General features: G+C 59.4%; 3 protein-coding genes across 6 annotated transcripts; 1 reads left to right on the top strand and 2 right to left on the bottom strand.

Annotated features, from left to right (window-relative positions):
- Nucleotides 1-843: 843 nt before the first annotated feature.
- MRPL12 (mitochondrial ribosomal protein L12) lies at nucleotides 844-4,462 on the bottom strand. The gene is made up of 4 exons (XM_050319616.1): nucleotides 4,055-4,462; nucleotides 3,889-3,969; nucleotides 3,632-3,763; nucleotides 844-1,141 (listed from the first exon to the last, which is right to left on the bottom strand). The coding sequence occupies exons 1-4, from the start codon at nucleotides 4,460-4,462 to the stop codon at nucleotides 1,025-1,027; spliced, it is 738 nt and encodes a 245-aa protein (XP_050175573.1). The 3' UTR covers nucleotides 844-1,024.
- A 33-nt stretch (nucleotides 4,463-4,495) lies between these two features.
- HGS (hepatocyte growth factor-regulated tyrosine kinase substrate) lies at nucleotides 4,496-13,926 on the bottom strand. 4 transcript variants are annotated; one of them, XM_050319125.1, is made up of 21 exons: nucleotides 13,854-13,926; nucleotides 13,431-13,515; nucleotides 12,966-13,041; nucleotides 12,445-12,537; nucleotides 10,465-10,588; nucleotides 9,513-9,565; nucleotides 8,992-9,060; nucleotides 8,660-8,784; nucleotides 8,342-8,420; nucleotides 8,156-8,254; nucleotides 7,875-7,970; nucleotides 7,494-7,532; nucleotides 7,266-7,409; nucleotides 6,915-7,125; nucleotides 6,566-6,738; nucleotides 6,287-6,427; nucleotides 6,031-6,208; nucleotides 5,821-5,954; nucleotides 5,458-5,574; nucleotides 5,198-5,293; nucleotides 4,496-5,091 (listed from the first exon to the last, which is right to left on the bottom strand). In XM_050319125.1, exons 1-21 carry the CDS (start codon nucleotides 13,888-13,890, stop codon nucleotides 4,969-4,971), a joined length of 2,292 nt encoding a protein of 763 aa, XP_050175082.1. In that variant the 5' UTR covers nucleotides 13,891-13,926; the 3' UTR covers nucleotides 4,496-4,968. The 4 variants fall into 4 exon arrangements, with proteins under 4 accessions (XP_050175082.1, XP_050175080.1, XP_050175079.1 ...); XM_050319123.1 differs by having other exon boundaries at nucleotides 6,915-7,128; XM_050319122.1 differs by having other exon boundaries at nucleotides 8,156-8,420.
- ARL16 (ADP ribosylation factor like GTPase 16) lies at nucleotides 13,891-15,167 on the top strand. The gene is given in 6 exon segments (XM_050319127.1): nucleotides 13,891-14,045; nucleotides 14,048-14,161; nucleotides 14,164-14,258; nucleotides 14,338-14,451; nucleotides 14,561-14,676; nucleotides 14,825-15,167. Coding segments are annotated over 6 exon segments (645 nt in total). The 5' UTR covers nucleotides 13,891-14,011; the 3' UTR covers nucleotides 14,997-15,167.
- Nucleotides 15,168-15,189: the final 22 nt, after the last annotated feature.

The following is a 15,189-nucleotide window of genomic DNA, read 5'->3' on the forward strand; positions in this document are numbered from 1 at the left end:
GGGAGGGGGCGGACCCGGCCGTCGCATCCCCCGGCCCAGGAGCGGAGCGGAACCCCCCAGCCTCTCGGGCGGGGGCTGCCAAGGCGACCCCAGGCTCCAGAATCCTCCTTCCCCTGCCACACGCATCTCCACAGCCTGTGCGAGTGGCTTCTTCCCGGTAATAATTAACGGGGATTCACTAACGGGGAGGTGAAGGCATCTGCAAAAAAGCGACGTGAACAGGTGGGGGGTGCGCGGGTACAAACAGCAGCATTACCAGTGCACACACGCAGAGCGCGGGGAGAATCAGCAGCTCCAGAACACTCATTCCCAACCTACGCACATCTCCACAGCCCGTGGAAGTAGGTTCTTCCCGTTAACAACTAACAGGGAGGTGAGACTATCAGCAAAAGGCAGCGTTAAGAGGGGGGTGATGTCACGAGGAGGGGTGTGATATGCTAGTACAAACTTCAGTACCTGAAGGGAGCCTACAAGAAAGATGGAGAGAGGCTATTTAGGAGAGCCTTGAGTGACAGGACAAGAGGGAATGGCTTCACACTGAGACGGTAGCTTTAGGTTAGATAATAGGAAGAAATTCTTCCCTGTGAGGGTGGTGAGGCCCTGGCACAGGTTGCCCAGAGAAACTGTGGCCGCCCCATCCCTGGAAGTGTCCAAGGCCAGGCTGGAGGGGCTTTGGAGCAATCTGGGATAGTGGAAGGTGTCCCTGCTCATGGCAGGGGATGGAATGAGATGATCTTTAGGGTCCCTTCCAACTCAAACCATTCCATGATTCTATGAAATGGTGACGTTACCAGTGTGCACACACAGAGCATGGGGATAATCAGAGCTGATTTGGGAGAGATGAACGGTTTTACATGGTGTTTTTTATATTTATAAGGTAGAGTTCATGGTGATAGAGGAAGGAGGCAGCAGCTCTGCCAAACCACAGTGTTTTTCAGGAGAGCACTCCCACCACGCCACGCACTTGGAAAGGTCCAGGCCCGGCTTGGGCAGCAGCCGTTGTGCCAGTCCCTCTGGGGTGAGACTATTCCAGAACAACAGTCCCTCCTGCTGCCTCCAGTGCCGCTTTGATCTTCTCTGCTTCCTCCTTGGAGGCGTTTGCCTTGATCTCCTGCGGAAGGGACTCCACCAGCTTCTTGGCCTGTGGGAGGGACAAAGTACGAGGCCCGTAAAGTGTCTTTCACTAACCGGATTATTGGATTTAGAGCCATGAGCCTGACCTCTGTTTAAGATCACCAGGGAAACTCACTGACCAGCACAAACCCCAAGACTTTCACTTGAACTGCAGCACATCCCACCGGAAGGCGGCTAAACCTGACCGTGAGTGGCAGTACATCCACAGGGAAACCTTTTCCAGGGATTTGCTGCTCCTAAATTCTTCCCAGCATGTGCGTGGTGCTCCCAGATGTGCACCCCTGGCCTGTGCAGGAGTGGGGGCAGGCAGAGGCCCAGGCAGTGGCTGCCTGGCGCTGGGCCAGCCCTGTTCAGTGTCAGTGTTTTGGTTCACATACTTGTGCCAGCAGGAGGGGAGGCCAGCGCAGAGTTTGGATACAGCTGCACTGGGTAAAACAGAGCTCCAGCACAGACTAGACTTGGTAACACCTTATTTTGACATTTTAGGGACTTTTTAAGCAAAACTACTGGTACTAGGCAGCAGTGCAATACTTAAGGAAAGCTGAAAAGCTGCTGAGCTGATTTAAGGACTTACGACGGTGCTGCTGTAGAGAGGGAAGAGAGTCTGGGGGGACAAGACCCTGCTGTGGTCAGACTCTCCTGCTCTTACACCCAGCACCAGTGAAGCTATTTGGTTCCTTGAAACAAACCCCGGCTGGTTCCCAGGTGAGAAGCCACGGCTCCCTGCTGTGGCTCAGTGGGGCTTTAGTACCCACTGGACTTGCTGCTGCTGTCAAAAAGGTTTTGTCCTTTTGATTCCTGCTGGGCACAGTAACAACATATCTGTGGTGGGAAAAAACGCCTTTTTTTTGCTGCGGTGAGCAGGCACAGCCAGTGTTCGGTAGGACAGGAATGCCTTCACTCACCAGGACAGGGGTCAGACAGGAGCCTGTTCTGTCTTGCTGCGATGAGAACAGGCAACACAACCCAGGTTATTCATTTCAGAACCCTGCTCACCAAGGCGTGACTCCATTCTAAAGCAGCCCTGGTTGAGGGAAGCAGCTGTTCCTGGCGCCTGGCGGGAGGAAGAGCAGGGCCCGAGCCAAGCAGTATCCACACAGCAGCAGTCATGAGGCAGAGGCAGTACATTCCCAACCCAGTCAGGCCTGGGACTGGCAGTGATGCAGTGTCTGCTGGGAGGCTCTCAATGAGCTTCCTGAGCCGAGGATGGCCTCAGTCTGGTGTGTGCTGACCACACACCTGTCTCATCATGCAGTTGTTGCCGCAAGACTGACCTGTTTGGGCCCCACCAGCACCCAGAGTCCTCACTAGCCACGCTCTCCTATAAACAATCAGGTCACAAGCAAGATCCCCTGCAAACCTCATTAGAACACCTCAACTGGATGGCCATAAAATTTACAACAGAAGTGCATCAGCTCTACTTTGAACATAACCTCTGCAGGCAGAACGCCTGCAAGCAGCCAATTGTTTTGTGTGCGTGTTTTAACCAAAGTGCCAGGCCGGGTACATCACACTGGAGTTTGCCTGCGATAGCCGGCACCTACAAACAGCTCGTCCGATAGGTGCCACATGCTAAGCCAAGCTCATTTAGCATCAGCTCTCCAGTTAATTATCTGCTGATTGCATCCATTACAGGGTTTGGTATTTTCATGTTTGCTTTGGACCAATAATGGACGAGCAATTTCCAGAGGAACCAGGCTGACAGTCAGGTAATTATCCCTGTGGGGGAGCCAAACTTGCACCTGTGCCACCGAGTTTCTCTGTTGGCTTTGCAACAAGAACAGAAGATTGTTTGCAAACCTCCCTGCTATTCCAGATTACAATAGGAGCAGACTCTGCAATGCTCAATGCTTCAGCTGGATAAATGGAAAGTGCTCCTATTAAACCCCGAGATGTGGTAGAATCACCCACTGGAGAACTGCAGTGTGTTAAATACTTTGGTAAGTAGCAGCTTCATCACCCCTGCTGAGCCCAACCCCAGCTCAAGGGCATGAGCTCAGATGCTCTCCAGGGCTGTGAGACTGCTGCCAGTCTCCTCCCAGGAAAGAAAAAGCAGCATCACCTACAAAATAAAGAGCCCTGAAAAGACATGGAAGCCTGGACTGAAAGGTGTGTGAATTAGAGAAACTCATCTAAATTCAGAAATACACGGGATTTGGGAAAGGCAAGCCAAACCGAGCTGAGTGAGGGACTCCTGTGCTCTGCAGGAAAGCTCACAGCAGCTCTCAGGTTTGGAGAAGCTGACACTGGTATGAAGGACTCTGAGATCTTTGTTCTGGGTCTCCTCCTTCATCCTCCCACTTCTGCCAGGGGAAAACACCAAAGACACAACCAAATCTTGCTCCCCACTTTGTCCATGTCTCTGCACTGAGGTGGACACAGGTAGACTGTGCTCCTGCACACGGAATCCAGGCTCCCTTTGGACAGAGAGCCAAGGCTGCTGGACCCATCTGGGCCTGGGGGCAATATGCTGGAACCTGGGGCAGCCTCTGCTCACCTGCACGAGGTTCACTCCTGGCACGAAGTTCTTCACCTCCTTGATCAGCTTCACCTTGTCAGCGGGTTTCAGCTCTGTCAGCCGGACGGTGAAATGTGTTTTCTCTTTCTTGAGCGGGACCTCCTCCTCCTCCTGGAAGCAGCAGGAGAGCGGTGAAGCCCCGCGGCCAAGCCCACCAGCCCCGCCCGCTGCCCGCGCGTGGGGCCCTCGGGGCCGACACGGAGCCCCCGGGGCCTCATTCCCGCCCCTCTCCGTACCTGTGGAGCCGCCTGGGCTGGCACGGCGGAGGCGGCGGCCGCCGCGGGCATCACCCCCACGTCAGGGATCTTCAGCGTCTCCTGCGGGAAGAGCAGCGGCACCGGCGGCCGGTCAGGCGGCGCACGCGGCCGGGCCGGGATGAGCCGGGTCGCCCCCCGCACCCACCTTGAGCAGCGCGTTGAGATCGGCCACCTCCAGCAGCGTGAGCCCCGCGATGTCCCGCACCAGCTGCCGCACTTTGGGCGAGTACTCCTTGGCGGCCGTGTCCAGCGGCGCCCCTGCCAAGGCCTCCGAGCGCCGCGCGGGGCCGGTGCCGAGGGCCCGCAGCCCGGCGGTGGCGGGCGCGGTGCGGGGCGCGGGGCGCGGCAGGCGCGGCCGCAGCAGCGCCCGGCGGGCGGCGGGGAGCGCGGCGGGGAGCACCGCGGGCAGCACCGCGGGCAGCATGGCGGCCCCGAGGACACCGAGCACTCCGCCCCGCGCTCCCGGCGGGCCCCGCGCCGCTCCGGCCGGGCACAGCCGAGAGGTGGAGCAAAGCAATCTGCCCTGGGAGATGTAGGCGAAGTCTGGTAGCATCGCCCCCTCCCGCCCAGCACACGAGGCCGCAGCTCGTTCCAACGCTTTATTGTCACCGTTCGCGCTCTGTGTCCCCCGCGAGGGGTGGGGAGGGGACGGGCTCGGCCCGGCGAGGGGCACCGGGCCCAGGAGGGCACTGCGGGGAGCGGGACTCAGCGGGGAGAGGGCGAAGCTGGCGCCGGGGACCGGGCAGGGCTAGAGCGCTGCTCCTTCGGGGCCCGCGGCCACAAGCCCCGGGGCAACGGCAAGGACCGGGCGAGCTCCTGCCCGGCCCTGGGGGCCGCCGGCTGCCAAGGGGGAGTGGAAGGTGGGTGGGTGTGCCGGGGGCAGGAACCCCGGGCAGTTGGGGGCAGGGGGCTGTGCCCCTGCTGCTTGGTCTCCAGAGCCTGCGATGGAAGCCTGCGGCACCACTGCCTCCGGACGTGGGGCCAGGGGACAGGAGGAGCAGTCGAAGTACAGAGTGATTCTGGATGAAGAGTAGTGTTACACAGGACCTCCAGGGTCCCCTATGCCCTGTGGTCTTGATCAGTCAAATGAGATGAGCTGGGCCTCTCCGCTGCCCGGGGGCTGCTGCCCAGGGGCTGGTGCCGGTGGAGGCTGCTGCTGGGGGGTCCCCCGGCTGGGGCCACCTGGAACAGACACAGTGGTTTCATTAGCACGTGGCTTTATCAGCACACATGCCCCACTGGGTCCTGATCCCCTGGGACCCTGACCCCCTGGGCTGGTGGCACTTACCTGTTGGTAGAGGGGCTGTTGCCCAGGCATGTAGGACTGCTGGGCTGGAAGGCTGCTCAGAGCTGCATCCTGGCCTGGGAGGGCAGACATGAGACCCTGTGGGAGCAAGGGGGTGGGTGTCAGAGGGGCCAGGGGACACGCAGCGCCCGTGGGGCGGTGGTGACAGACCCCAGCCTCTGCCAGGCCTTCTCCAGGATGGGTCCATAGGCTGGAGCCCACCCACACCTCATACCCCCCAAGCCCAAGCAGGGAGCACTCACCTGCATGCCATAGGGCTGGTAGCCCATAGAGACCGACTGGCTGCCCATGTAGCCCATGGCACCCGACTGGGGGGCCTGGGAGATGGCTGGGATGCTCTGCGACTGCGAGGCCACGCTCTGTGGGGAGAGGCTGGTGAGAGGTGGTATAGGCAGCGATGGCTCGTAGCCCCAGCCAAGACACCACAGCCCAGAACTGGCTCTGACCCCAGCCCACTCCCACAGTGAGAGCAGCAGATCTGGAGGTCTGGCACCAACCAGCCTGTCCTCCCTCCTGCTCAGGGATCCCATTGATGAGATGGGGTACATTGCTCCAGGCCCCCAGCCCTCACCCCAGCCAGCCACAGGCTGTGCTGCCTCACTTGCCTGGTAGCCCTGTGTGGGCGTGGGCTGGTAGGATGAGTATGCTGGGGTGGTGGTGGGCACTGCTGTCCCCTGCTGAGCCCCCTGCCCGCTGCCGGCCCCTGGTTGGTACATGTAGGCATTCACCATGCTGGGATCTGGGCAGAGAGGGCAGAGGTTGGAGCAACCACCTTGGCTCACCCCTACCCCTGTGGGATGAGCTGCCTGACGTACCAGTCCCGGTGACAGGCATGGCGGTGTATGGCCCGGTGCCTCCCTGTGCAGCCTGGTTCATGTACACGCTGTGCATGGGAGAGCCCTCCACAGAGCCGGCTGGGCTGAAGGTGCCAGGGAAGCTGGTGGGCCCAGAGGGCTGGTATATCACCCCACTGGCTGCAGGCATGGCCTGGAGCTGGTGGGAGAAGGAAAACCAGCCTTAGGCTGCAGGCCCTGGGACCTGGCAGGAGGGTTCCTGGCCCAGCAGCTGTACCTGGGCATAGGGCAATGAGAAGGCTGGCATCTGGGCTCTCATCTGGATGGTCTGCTTCTGCTGCTCCAGGCGCAGCTGCCTCTCCTTTTCCTGCTCCTGCAGTCGCTGGATGGCCAACTGACGCTGCATCTCCAGGTACTCCTACGGGAACAGGACTGTGATGGCTCGGAGCCAGTACACTACAGACCCCCTCCCGCTAGGACAGCTGCCCCTGCCAGCCCTGGGCTGATCCATGGTGCAGGCAGGCCTGGAATTCCTGGACACGCTTCTCTGTCTCACCTGCTTCTTCTGCCTCATGATCTCCAGCTTCTGGGCCAGCTGGATCTGGCGCTGCCGCTCTGCCTCCTCTGCTGCGCGGCGCAGCTTCTCCTGGTGCTCCTCCCGCAGTGCGTTCAGAGCCCCACGTGCATCCCGGATCTGGGCCAGTTTGTCCTGCAGGCCTTCGTAGTACACTGAGGAGGGAAGGGACAGCCTCAGGAACATGGGGACAGAGCACTGGACCACCCCTGCACTCCTCACTAGTCTCTGGAGAGGCTGTGTCACAGGAATGCCAAATGCTGGCACTGGGGAAGCCCTGGCAGCTGCCCGCCCAAGCCCAGGGCCAGCAGCTCCCCCAGCTCCCACGCACGCCTGCGCTCGTCCAGCTGGTTGAGCAGCTCCAGCAGCTGCGGGTGCATGTTGTTGATGGACTGGAAAAGGGACAACACAGCGGAGTCATTGGTGATGCTGCGGCCTCGCATGTGGTTGCTCTTCATGCGGTTGACAAACGTGGTGACCGCGTTCTGCAGCGCCTTCAGGAACTGCTCGTGGTTCTCCTCGGACTCGCCATTCTGGTACTGCTGCTGGAAGGAAGGACGGGGCAGCCAATCAGCCGTGACCCTCCCCGTGCCAAGAGCTGGCAGCCAGCCTGTGGAGCCAAGGAGTCTGGTGCTTCTTGCCCCTTGGCAGGTGCTAGACCCAGGTCTGGGCCCTCTCTTACCTCAACCACCCCGAGTGGGGCGGGGTGGGCTTCCCCAGGCTGCGCAGTTGGCTCTGTCAGGGACAGGGGTGCTGATGGTGTGGGGCTCTTGCGAACCTCCTCTTGTTTCTTCTCCCAGTAGTTGCGGTTCAGGTACCGAGCCAGCTGTCAGGAAGAGAAGGAAGATGAGCATTGCTGCCTTTGTGGAAGCAAGCCTGTGCCACAGACTAACAGGGCTGGAATCCTTACCTCTGGGTCAATGTCCTCAGCCAAGGGAGCAGAGGAATTCTGGAAAGAGCAAAACAGGGAAATGCAGTTCAGAGAAACCAGAGACCCCCCTGGTCCCACAGAGATGTCTGGATCAGACCTGTCCATGTACGACCACCAGTGCTGAGCACCAGCAAGAGCCTCAAAGTGGACACACACTGCAGCTCTGGGAAGCAGCAGAGGCACCTAAATGCCATCTAGGAACAAACTTTCTTGCTCAAAACACAGCGAAGGAGCAAGGGATTAAATGGGGCAACTATTTTCCCTCAGAATGGGATTAAACTGGACACAAGCAGGGCAGACTCGGGCTCAGGAAGTGGCCTCTGTCCAGCCTCTTCAGGCCCAGGGCTCCCACGGACGTACCACAGGCGGGGAGTAGAGTGTGCTGACCGGGGGAGCTGATGACGTGACAGGTGTGGGCTCAGCCTTAGGGTACATGGAGTAGGTTGTTTTCTGCCTCTGCAAAAGAAAAAATTGCCAACTCAGGGACTGTCCAGACTCCTCCAAACCAACTGCAACACAGCCCATGCCTGGCTCTGCTTTCACCCTCTCATTCCACAGGCCCTGCACCTCGCTCATACCAGGATATGCCCAGAGATCTGAAGAGTAATGTAACCCCTCCCAGATCCCTGCAGTGCACAAACCATTCTCTCCTTCTCCTCAGCCTCTGACTGAGACAAGGCAATAGCCAGCTGGAGCTCCTCTTCCTCTTGTAGAGCTGTCTCGTCACGCTTTGGAGGCAGCTGGAAGTGAAAAGATGAGGAGGTAGTTGATAATGGGATCAACAAACAGGTCAGGATCACCAGATCACCCATGTGGCAGCCACTCACCTGGGACTGCTGAGAAAGGGGGCTGGTCAGGTACTCAGGGGGCAGTTCGGAGGTGGCAGCAGCTTTGCCCTCAGCCTTCCTGCAATGAGAGGTGACAGTGTGGACTGAACGCTCCCTCCTCTGCACCAGAGCCCCAGCTCTGCACAGTGTTTCAGTGGCAAACCTGCTCCTGGGAAGGAAGGAGGCCCAGCCCAGCCCAGCCTGCACAGCCTGGGAAGCACCCTCGCCCTGCTCTACAGGGAACTGGCTCCAGACCATGCTTCCCCCCTCACAGTCCCAGCTCTCGCAAGCAAAGAAACCACCACAAAGGGTACTGACTTGTTGAGATGCTCATAGCAGGGCTCACAGACTCTCACTTCCTTCTCAATCCCGAACTTGGGGATAGTGGAATACTTGGAGGAGCATTTCCCACAGAAGATCTGCCCACAGGCCCGGCAGTGATGCTGTGAAGGATGGGAGACATCAGTGTAGTGGCAAGACACTCCTTCTCCATTAGACAACACACTCAGATACTCCCAGCATTTCTCTGCCAGCGGCCAGGGTACACGGTCTGTCCCCAACACATTTCCATACGGAGTCCTACAGGCAGCTCTGCCAGTCTGAGGGCTGTGTGGGGCCAAGAAACCCAAAGGGGCAGGAGCAGCACCCACCTTCCGTGTCACGACACCAAACTGCACTCGGCACCTGTGACACTCCTCAGCGTCCACCCAGTCCGGAGCCTGTCAGGGTCAAGGGAAATCGTGTAAGGAGGGAGCAGAGCCTCAAGGAGAGTGTCTGCACTGGGCCTTTCAGGAGCTCCAGTGGCTAACAGGGCTCTTGTGCACAGGGGAGAATGGAGGCACTTGCAACTCAACAGGAAATATTAATCCCCACAAGCTACCCTCGTGTTCCTTAGAGACTGTGACACTTTCCCAGTTAGCACAAGACTCTCTAGGAACATGTCTGCATAGTGATCACTTCAGCAATGCTCTCCCACATTCAGCCTGCCAAGATGACTCAAGGCTACCAAGAAAGGGGAATGATGGGACTGACTCCCTGTCCCCGTCAGTTCTCCCAGCAAGGTCTCCAGTCCGCATGAAAAGGAGAAATGCAAGACCTGCAGGTTTGGCAGGGAGGGGATGGGAGGGCAGGTCTGTCCTGCAGTGCCAGCTCCTCCCACCACACAGCTCACCCTCTCGGCAGCGAACATGGCATCGCTCTCCTTGAACTCCGGGAAGACGTGACCTGCAGGAAAAGCAGAGTCCCCTTGTGAGAGGAATCCTCTGGCACAGGGAGGCCTTGGTGCCTGCAGTCTCATGCTGCAGGTGCCAGGACAAACACCAGATCCAACTCAGCACCACCTCCTGCCCTGACTGGTATCTTGCTCTGACACACCAGCATCAGCCTCCCCTCAGCCTCACTCTCAAGACAATCCCTGATGGTTTTCCTTACACACTCATAAGAGACATTAGGAACCTCTGGATAAAGCTTCATGTTTCTCAAGACCTTGAACCGAGCATGGGGGGATAAAAAGCCCATTGGGTGGGCAGGTAGGGCTGTGAGTCTCAGGCCTCGAATGGCCAGAGTGTGTCAACACCAGCTGGGGAGGGGGACTGGCCCTCCAGGCTCTGCCACTGCCCACAGAGGTTCTGGTGCACAGGAGGCAAAGGCAGCAGCATGTCCCTGCCCTTAAAGAAGACACTGCTGTCCTGGGACAGGAGGAAAAGTGTTGCACCAATACTCTGTCAGAAAGGGGGAGCATAGACCCATCCTGGGAGCAGGAATGAAAGCCTGGGAGGAAGGAACTGCCTCAAAGCAAATCCCACCCCAGAGGACACAGTGACTTTCTGTCAGTCTCCCCAGGAACATTTGCACCTCCTGCTGTTCAGGTCTTCTTGCCAGCCCTGAACTTCTGGTTGGGTTGGAGGCCCAGAGCAAGGCAGCCCCTATCCTGGGACCACAGGACTGTCCCATCTCTGCAGTGGGATTCAGTTACTGCGAGAGGTTTGTTGGGTATCAGGCACCAAGGAAAAACTCAGTGCTGCAAGTCCAGATTTTGCTCACGTCAGGCAGGTCCTGCCAAGGCTCCTGCACAGCAGAGCTGCTTGGCTAGGTGTCCCCCAACCTGTGCCCACGGTCCTCACCTTCAACCTTCATTATCTGATAGGTGTCCTGCACCACCTTGTACTTGGGCTCGTTGCGGAAGGCGTGAGCCCAGGCCTGGATGAGGTACAGGATCTTACTGCGGACACTTGTCTCCACTTGCCTCTGCACAGGAAGGGAAAAGAAAACAACATCTGAGAAAAACCTCCTGAAACCCAAAGGATGGTGTGAAACCCCCAAAGAGAAGCCAGAAATACCAGTCAGGAAAGAGAGACTTTAAAGTACTCATGAGGAACAAGAGCTGTCAGAAACCCACAGTGAGGACGATGCACACACAAATGACAGACGCCTTCAGCTGCCCCACTGCCCCCCTTCAGCACAAACAACAAAATGTCCTTCAGAACAGCACAGACCAACTGAACAGGTCTGTGGCCTTGATGCTTTGAGCAAATGCCCAGGGCCAGGAGCAGGGGCTCTGGAGCCTGCAGCAGCCCAGCCCACCCAGCAGCTCCCCTCAAGAGCTGCTCATCCCATACTCGGAACACAGCGGGACCTTCAACTGCCCAGAACAGCACAGCCTGCCTTGCCCAGGCACTGATGGTGCTGGGGTGCCTGGAGGGTGTCAGCACCTCCAGCCCAGGAATGCTCAAAGCCATCTTAGAATGTGACACAGTGAAGACAGCTGGGTTGCCTGCCCTTTGGAGGCAGGGGCAACTGTATCACAGTTTCAGGAGCTGGAGGAAACTTGGCAAGCCTATTCTGACCTCAGCCAGCCTCGGAGGTGCCCTGTCCTCAGCTGCCCAAGTCATCACATCCACATGACGGGCTGCTCTAGAAATCCCCCAGGAAGCACAGGAGCACTGTCAAGCTCCAATTTCAGCCAAGTGCTCAGTCCACACAGTGTGACTTACTGACAATCCCTGGAGGTCCAACTTTCAGAAGATTTGGCAAAATCCTGCATTCCACACGTCACAGCCCTGAACTTCACCAGAACTTGAATTGCTTTACCAGCACTGGGCATTCACAAGCATCAAAGTTCCAAGTGTGGGAGGAAAATGGGGCAGTTGTGAAACTCCCGAGGCAGGCAAGGACTGAAAGAGCCACAAAATCCCTGGATCTGATCCGATCTCTTCAGCCCTTGGAGAGGCTGCGCTACCACACCTGGCTGTCCCACTAAGGTAGTGTTTCCTCCTCAGGGAGGAGATCCTGCACGGAGACTGAGTCAGCCCTAACAGGAAGGTGACAGGAGAGACACCCTGCTGGGTGATAGGGCTCATGCAGCTCATCCTGCAAGGATCTGGGTCATCTAGCTGTTTATTTCTGGTGGAAGACAGGAGCTGTAAGGAAGGAACAGCACGACGCTAACAAGCTCTTGTCTGCGCATTGCTGTTCTGAGCTGGGAGCGGGAGACAGGAGTTCTCATTTCTTCACTCATGGAATTCTCCAGTCCAAGGACACGCAGAGCTCCTGCAGGTATCAGACTGGTGGTAGCCTGTGACAACATCTTGTCAGTGCCAGCAGCCAGGGTCACATCATGCAGAACTCCTGAACAATTCCACAGGCCGGTGAAATGGCCACGACACAGAGGAAGCTCCTGTTGCTTTCTCCTTTACTGCTTTACCTGCCTGTCTCACACTGTTCTATGGGAGGAGATTCACCTCACCACTGCCCAGGTCCTCAATGCAGGTGCCAGGCCGTCACCTGGTTTCCTTTGCTGTCCCAAGCCAAGTGGTGCATCCAGGAGCATTTAGCATGGAATGGCCCAGGCCTCTGCAGCACATTCTTGCCAGTTCACAGCACAGCCAAACCTCTCCTTCCACCACATCTCTTCTTCCCAGAGACTCTCCTTTGCTCCCTACACTCACCCCTTCACACCACATGATAGTTTGCTCTTTTCTGGAGTGCACTCCCAGTTTCCCTTCTGTTCCTTACCCAAAAGGAATGCAGGAGAGGACACACACATTTCCTCTTGCTGCTGGTGCTTTTCCAGAAAAAAATGATAGAAAAATAAATCAATTTACCTTGAGTATCTCCTTCAGCTCCTCCATGGTCTGTTTATTGGCCACCTCGTCATGAACTGTTTGCCCACAGTTTTTAACCACTGACTCCATGACCTGCAACGGCCAAGAGCAACATCAGCCCTGGTTTCCTGCCTCCTCTGCAACCCATGGTGGTGCCAGCACACTGTACAGGCTGAACACAGGGCACTATTTTAGCAACGAGGCACGTTGGGCCTGTGTCAATCCATACGCAGTGCTGGGAACCCGCTGCCCTTCATCTCCACAGGGGCCTGGGGGGCCTCTGTTCTGTGGAGACTGACCCCAGGGACAGTGGCCCAAGTCCCAGCTTTGCCTGTTACAAAGCCAAGACAGACCTAAAGCATGAAGACCCAGGCCTGATCATCCCAAAATCTCTGTGCCACAGCCAGGAGGAGGCTGGCTCCAAGCCGTGCCACAGGCAGGGAAGCTGTGCAGCCTGAAGGCAGGACAGTGAGGGGGGATGTTCCCCAGGCCCCCGTGGTGCTCCTGTCTGGTGCTGTTACCTCCAGTGCATACAGGGCCACATGGGGATTCTTGTCATTCACTTTCTTCTTGATGGCATTGACGGCGTATTTCGCTCTGGGTAGGAAAGAGAGGACACATCCTCAGGGGATCAAGGATCTGAGGGGAGATCCCACCTGCTGCTGACAACCTGCCAACCCCCCCTCTGGCATGAGGGCACAGTTAGCCCAGGGGTACGCAATTCCTTGGGGGAATCTGGGAGCGAATAAGCACATTCAAGCTTGAGTTTCCCTGAGGATTTCAGGCCAGGGGTAACCTACAGCCCCTGAGGCCTGGGAAGCATGTCAGCACATTGAGGTGTGCTGTACTGCCCTTCCAAAGCCCCTCAGTGACATCTCAATGAGACGTGTGCTCCCGCGGGCCGGCAGGTCCAAGACCCCCGAAGGGTCAGACAGGAGAGCTGTGCCCTGCGCCCACAGCGTGTCCGAAAGCCCAGGAGCACTCACTGGGTGTCTCCCTGCCGGATCATGTCGCAGATCTGCAGGATGGATTCCCAGTCCGTCTCCAGTAGAAGCTGGCTCGTGGCCTTATCTGCAAGGAATAAATCCACGGGGGTGCCGTGAGCGGCCGCTCCCCGCGGCTCCGCTCCGCCACCGACGTGTCGCGGGAGTGCCCCGGGTGCGGCGCTGCCCCGAGCCTCGGGGATAAACCTCCCATGTCTCCCGGAAGGCTCCAGCCCTCCCTCCCCTTTAAGACATCCCCGGACGCTCGGTAACCTCGGCCCCCCCGCTCCCGCTCCTCCCGGTCAGCATCGGGCTGCGGCACCGAGCCCCGGCCCGGGCAGCGCCGCGTCCCGGGCCCGCCCTCTCCCTGCTGGGGACTCCCAGCCCGGCCCCCCGCCCCGCCCGCCGAGGGGGCCCCGCCGGTACCGAGGAGCCGCTCGAAGGTGCCGCCGCCGCGCCCCATGGTGTCCGCCCGCCGCCGGCCCAGCCCCACCGCTCCGGCCCGTCCGTCCCCCGCCCCTCCGCGGCCCTTCCGCTTCCGCCTTCCGCCGGGGCGGCGCCGGTTCCGCCGGGGCGGGGCCGCCATGGCCGCGGCTCGGCCCCCGCCCACGGTGCTGCTGCTGGGGCGGCGGGCGGCGGCAAGAGCCTTCTGGTGCGGCGGCTGCGCCATATCCGCGGGGCGCGGGGGCACCGGGGCACTGGGGCCGGCGGGCCGGCGGGCGGCTGTCCGGGCAGCCCCTTCCTCTCCTCAAGGCGAGTCCTTAACGCGCGGCACAGCTGAGCGTCGGGGAGCCCGTGGAGCTGGGCGAGCCCCCGGCCACGCTGCCCACGGTAGGCGAGGCCCGGCGAGGCCGAGGGGCGGCGGGGGGCGGCGGGCACGGCCGCACCCAGCCCGGCGCCTGTCCCGCAGGTGGGCACCAACCTGACCGACCTGCGGCTGCCGCGGAAGGTGACGGTGCGGGAGCTGGGCGGCTGCATGGGCCCCATCTGGCCCAGCTACTACAGCGACTGCAGCACTCTCCTGGTGAGCGGCACCGGCACCCCGTGAGATCTCCCTTCTCCGTGCCCTGCTTAGCCCGGCCCGGGGCTGCCCTCGGCACACCCGCACTCCGCTTTCCCTTCTCCCCCTGCAGTTCGTGGTCGATGCCTCCAACCCCACCCAGGTCTCCTCATCCTGCATCCAGTTGCTCTCTGTCCTTTCGGCAGCGCCGCTCGCCTCTGTGCCCGTCCTGGTGCTCTTCAACAAGATGTGAGGAGGGGGATCAGCCCGAAAGGCTGTCCGGGGGCAGCAGCTGCACTTTGCTGCACTTCTTGGGCTGGAGACCCCCAAGCTGGTGCTGGACCGGGGAGGGGAGCTGTTGTGGTGGGCTAATGCAGCCCCCCTGTCCCCACTGCAGTGACCTGCCCTGCTACATGTCGCCGGTAGAGATGAAGTCGCTGTTCCGCATGCAGGACATCGTGTCCTGTGCCACGCAGCCCATCACGATGCTGGAGACCAGCGCCCGCGACGGGACCGGCCTGGCCGACGTCCTGCAGTGGCTTCGGGCCACCCTTGGAGACCCCCATTGACCCCAACCCTGCCAGGTGCCTGCAACAGCCCAGGACAATCCTGTCACCAAAGGAGGTGGCCAGGGAGCAGCTGCCTTGCATGGGGCTGGGAGCAGGGCCTGGGACAGTGTCATAGGCTGGTGACAGACTGTATCCCCATGGGACTTCATATAAAATTCCTACCAAACCATCCAGGCTGGTGGCTGCCCTGTGC

This window comes from Myiozetetes cayanensis, unplaced genomic scaffold, assembly GCF_022539395.1.
Source record: "Myiozetetes cayanensis isolate MyiCay16 unplaced genomic scaffold, myiCay2020 scf22, whole genome shotgun sequence".
NCBI classification, from domain to species: Eukaryota; Metazoa; Chordata; class Aves; order Passeriformes; family Tyrannidae; genus Myiozetetes; species Myiozetetes cayanensis.

Coding starts and splice junctions, on each gene's coding strand:
- MRPL12 (XM_050319616.1), bottom strand. CDS start 4,462: ATGCTACCAGACTTCGCCTACATCTCCCAGGGCAGATTGCTTTGCTCC. Junction 3,970..4,054: donor ATCTCAACGCGCTGCTCAAG/GTGGGTGCGGGG, acceptor CTCTTCCCGCAG/GAGACGCTGAAGATCCCTGA. Junction 3,764..3,888: donor CAGCCCAGGCGGCTCCACAG/GTACGGAGAGGG, acceptor TGCTGCTTCCAG/GAGGAGGAGGAGGTCCCGCT.
- HGS (XM_050319121.1), bottom strand. CDS start 13,890: ATGGGGCGCGGCGGCGGCACCTTCGAGCGGCTCCTCG. Junction 6,428..6,565: donor TCATGAGGCAGAAGAAGCAG/GTGAGACAGAGA, acceptor CTGTTCCCGTAG/GAGTACCTGGAGATGCAGCG. Junction 5,294..5,457: donor ACCAGCCCTATGGCATGCAG/GTGAGTGCTCCC, acceptor TTGCTCCCACAG/GGTCTCATGTCTGCCCTCCC.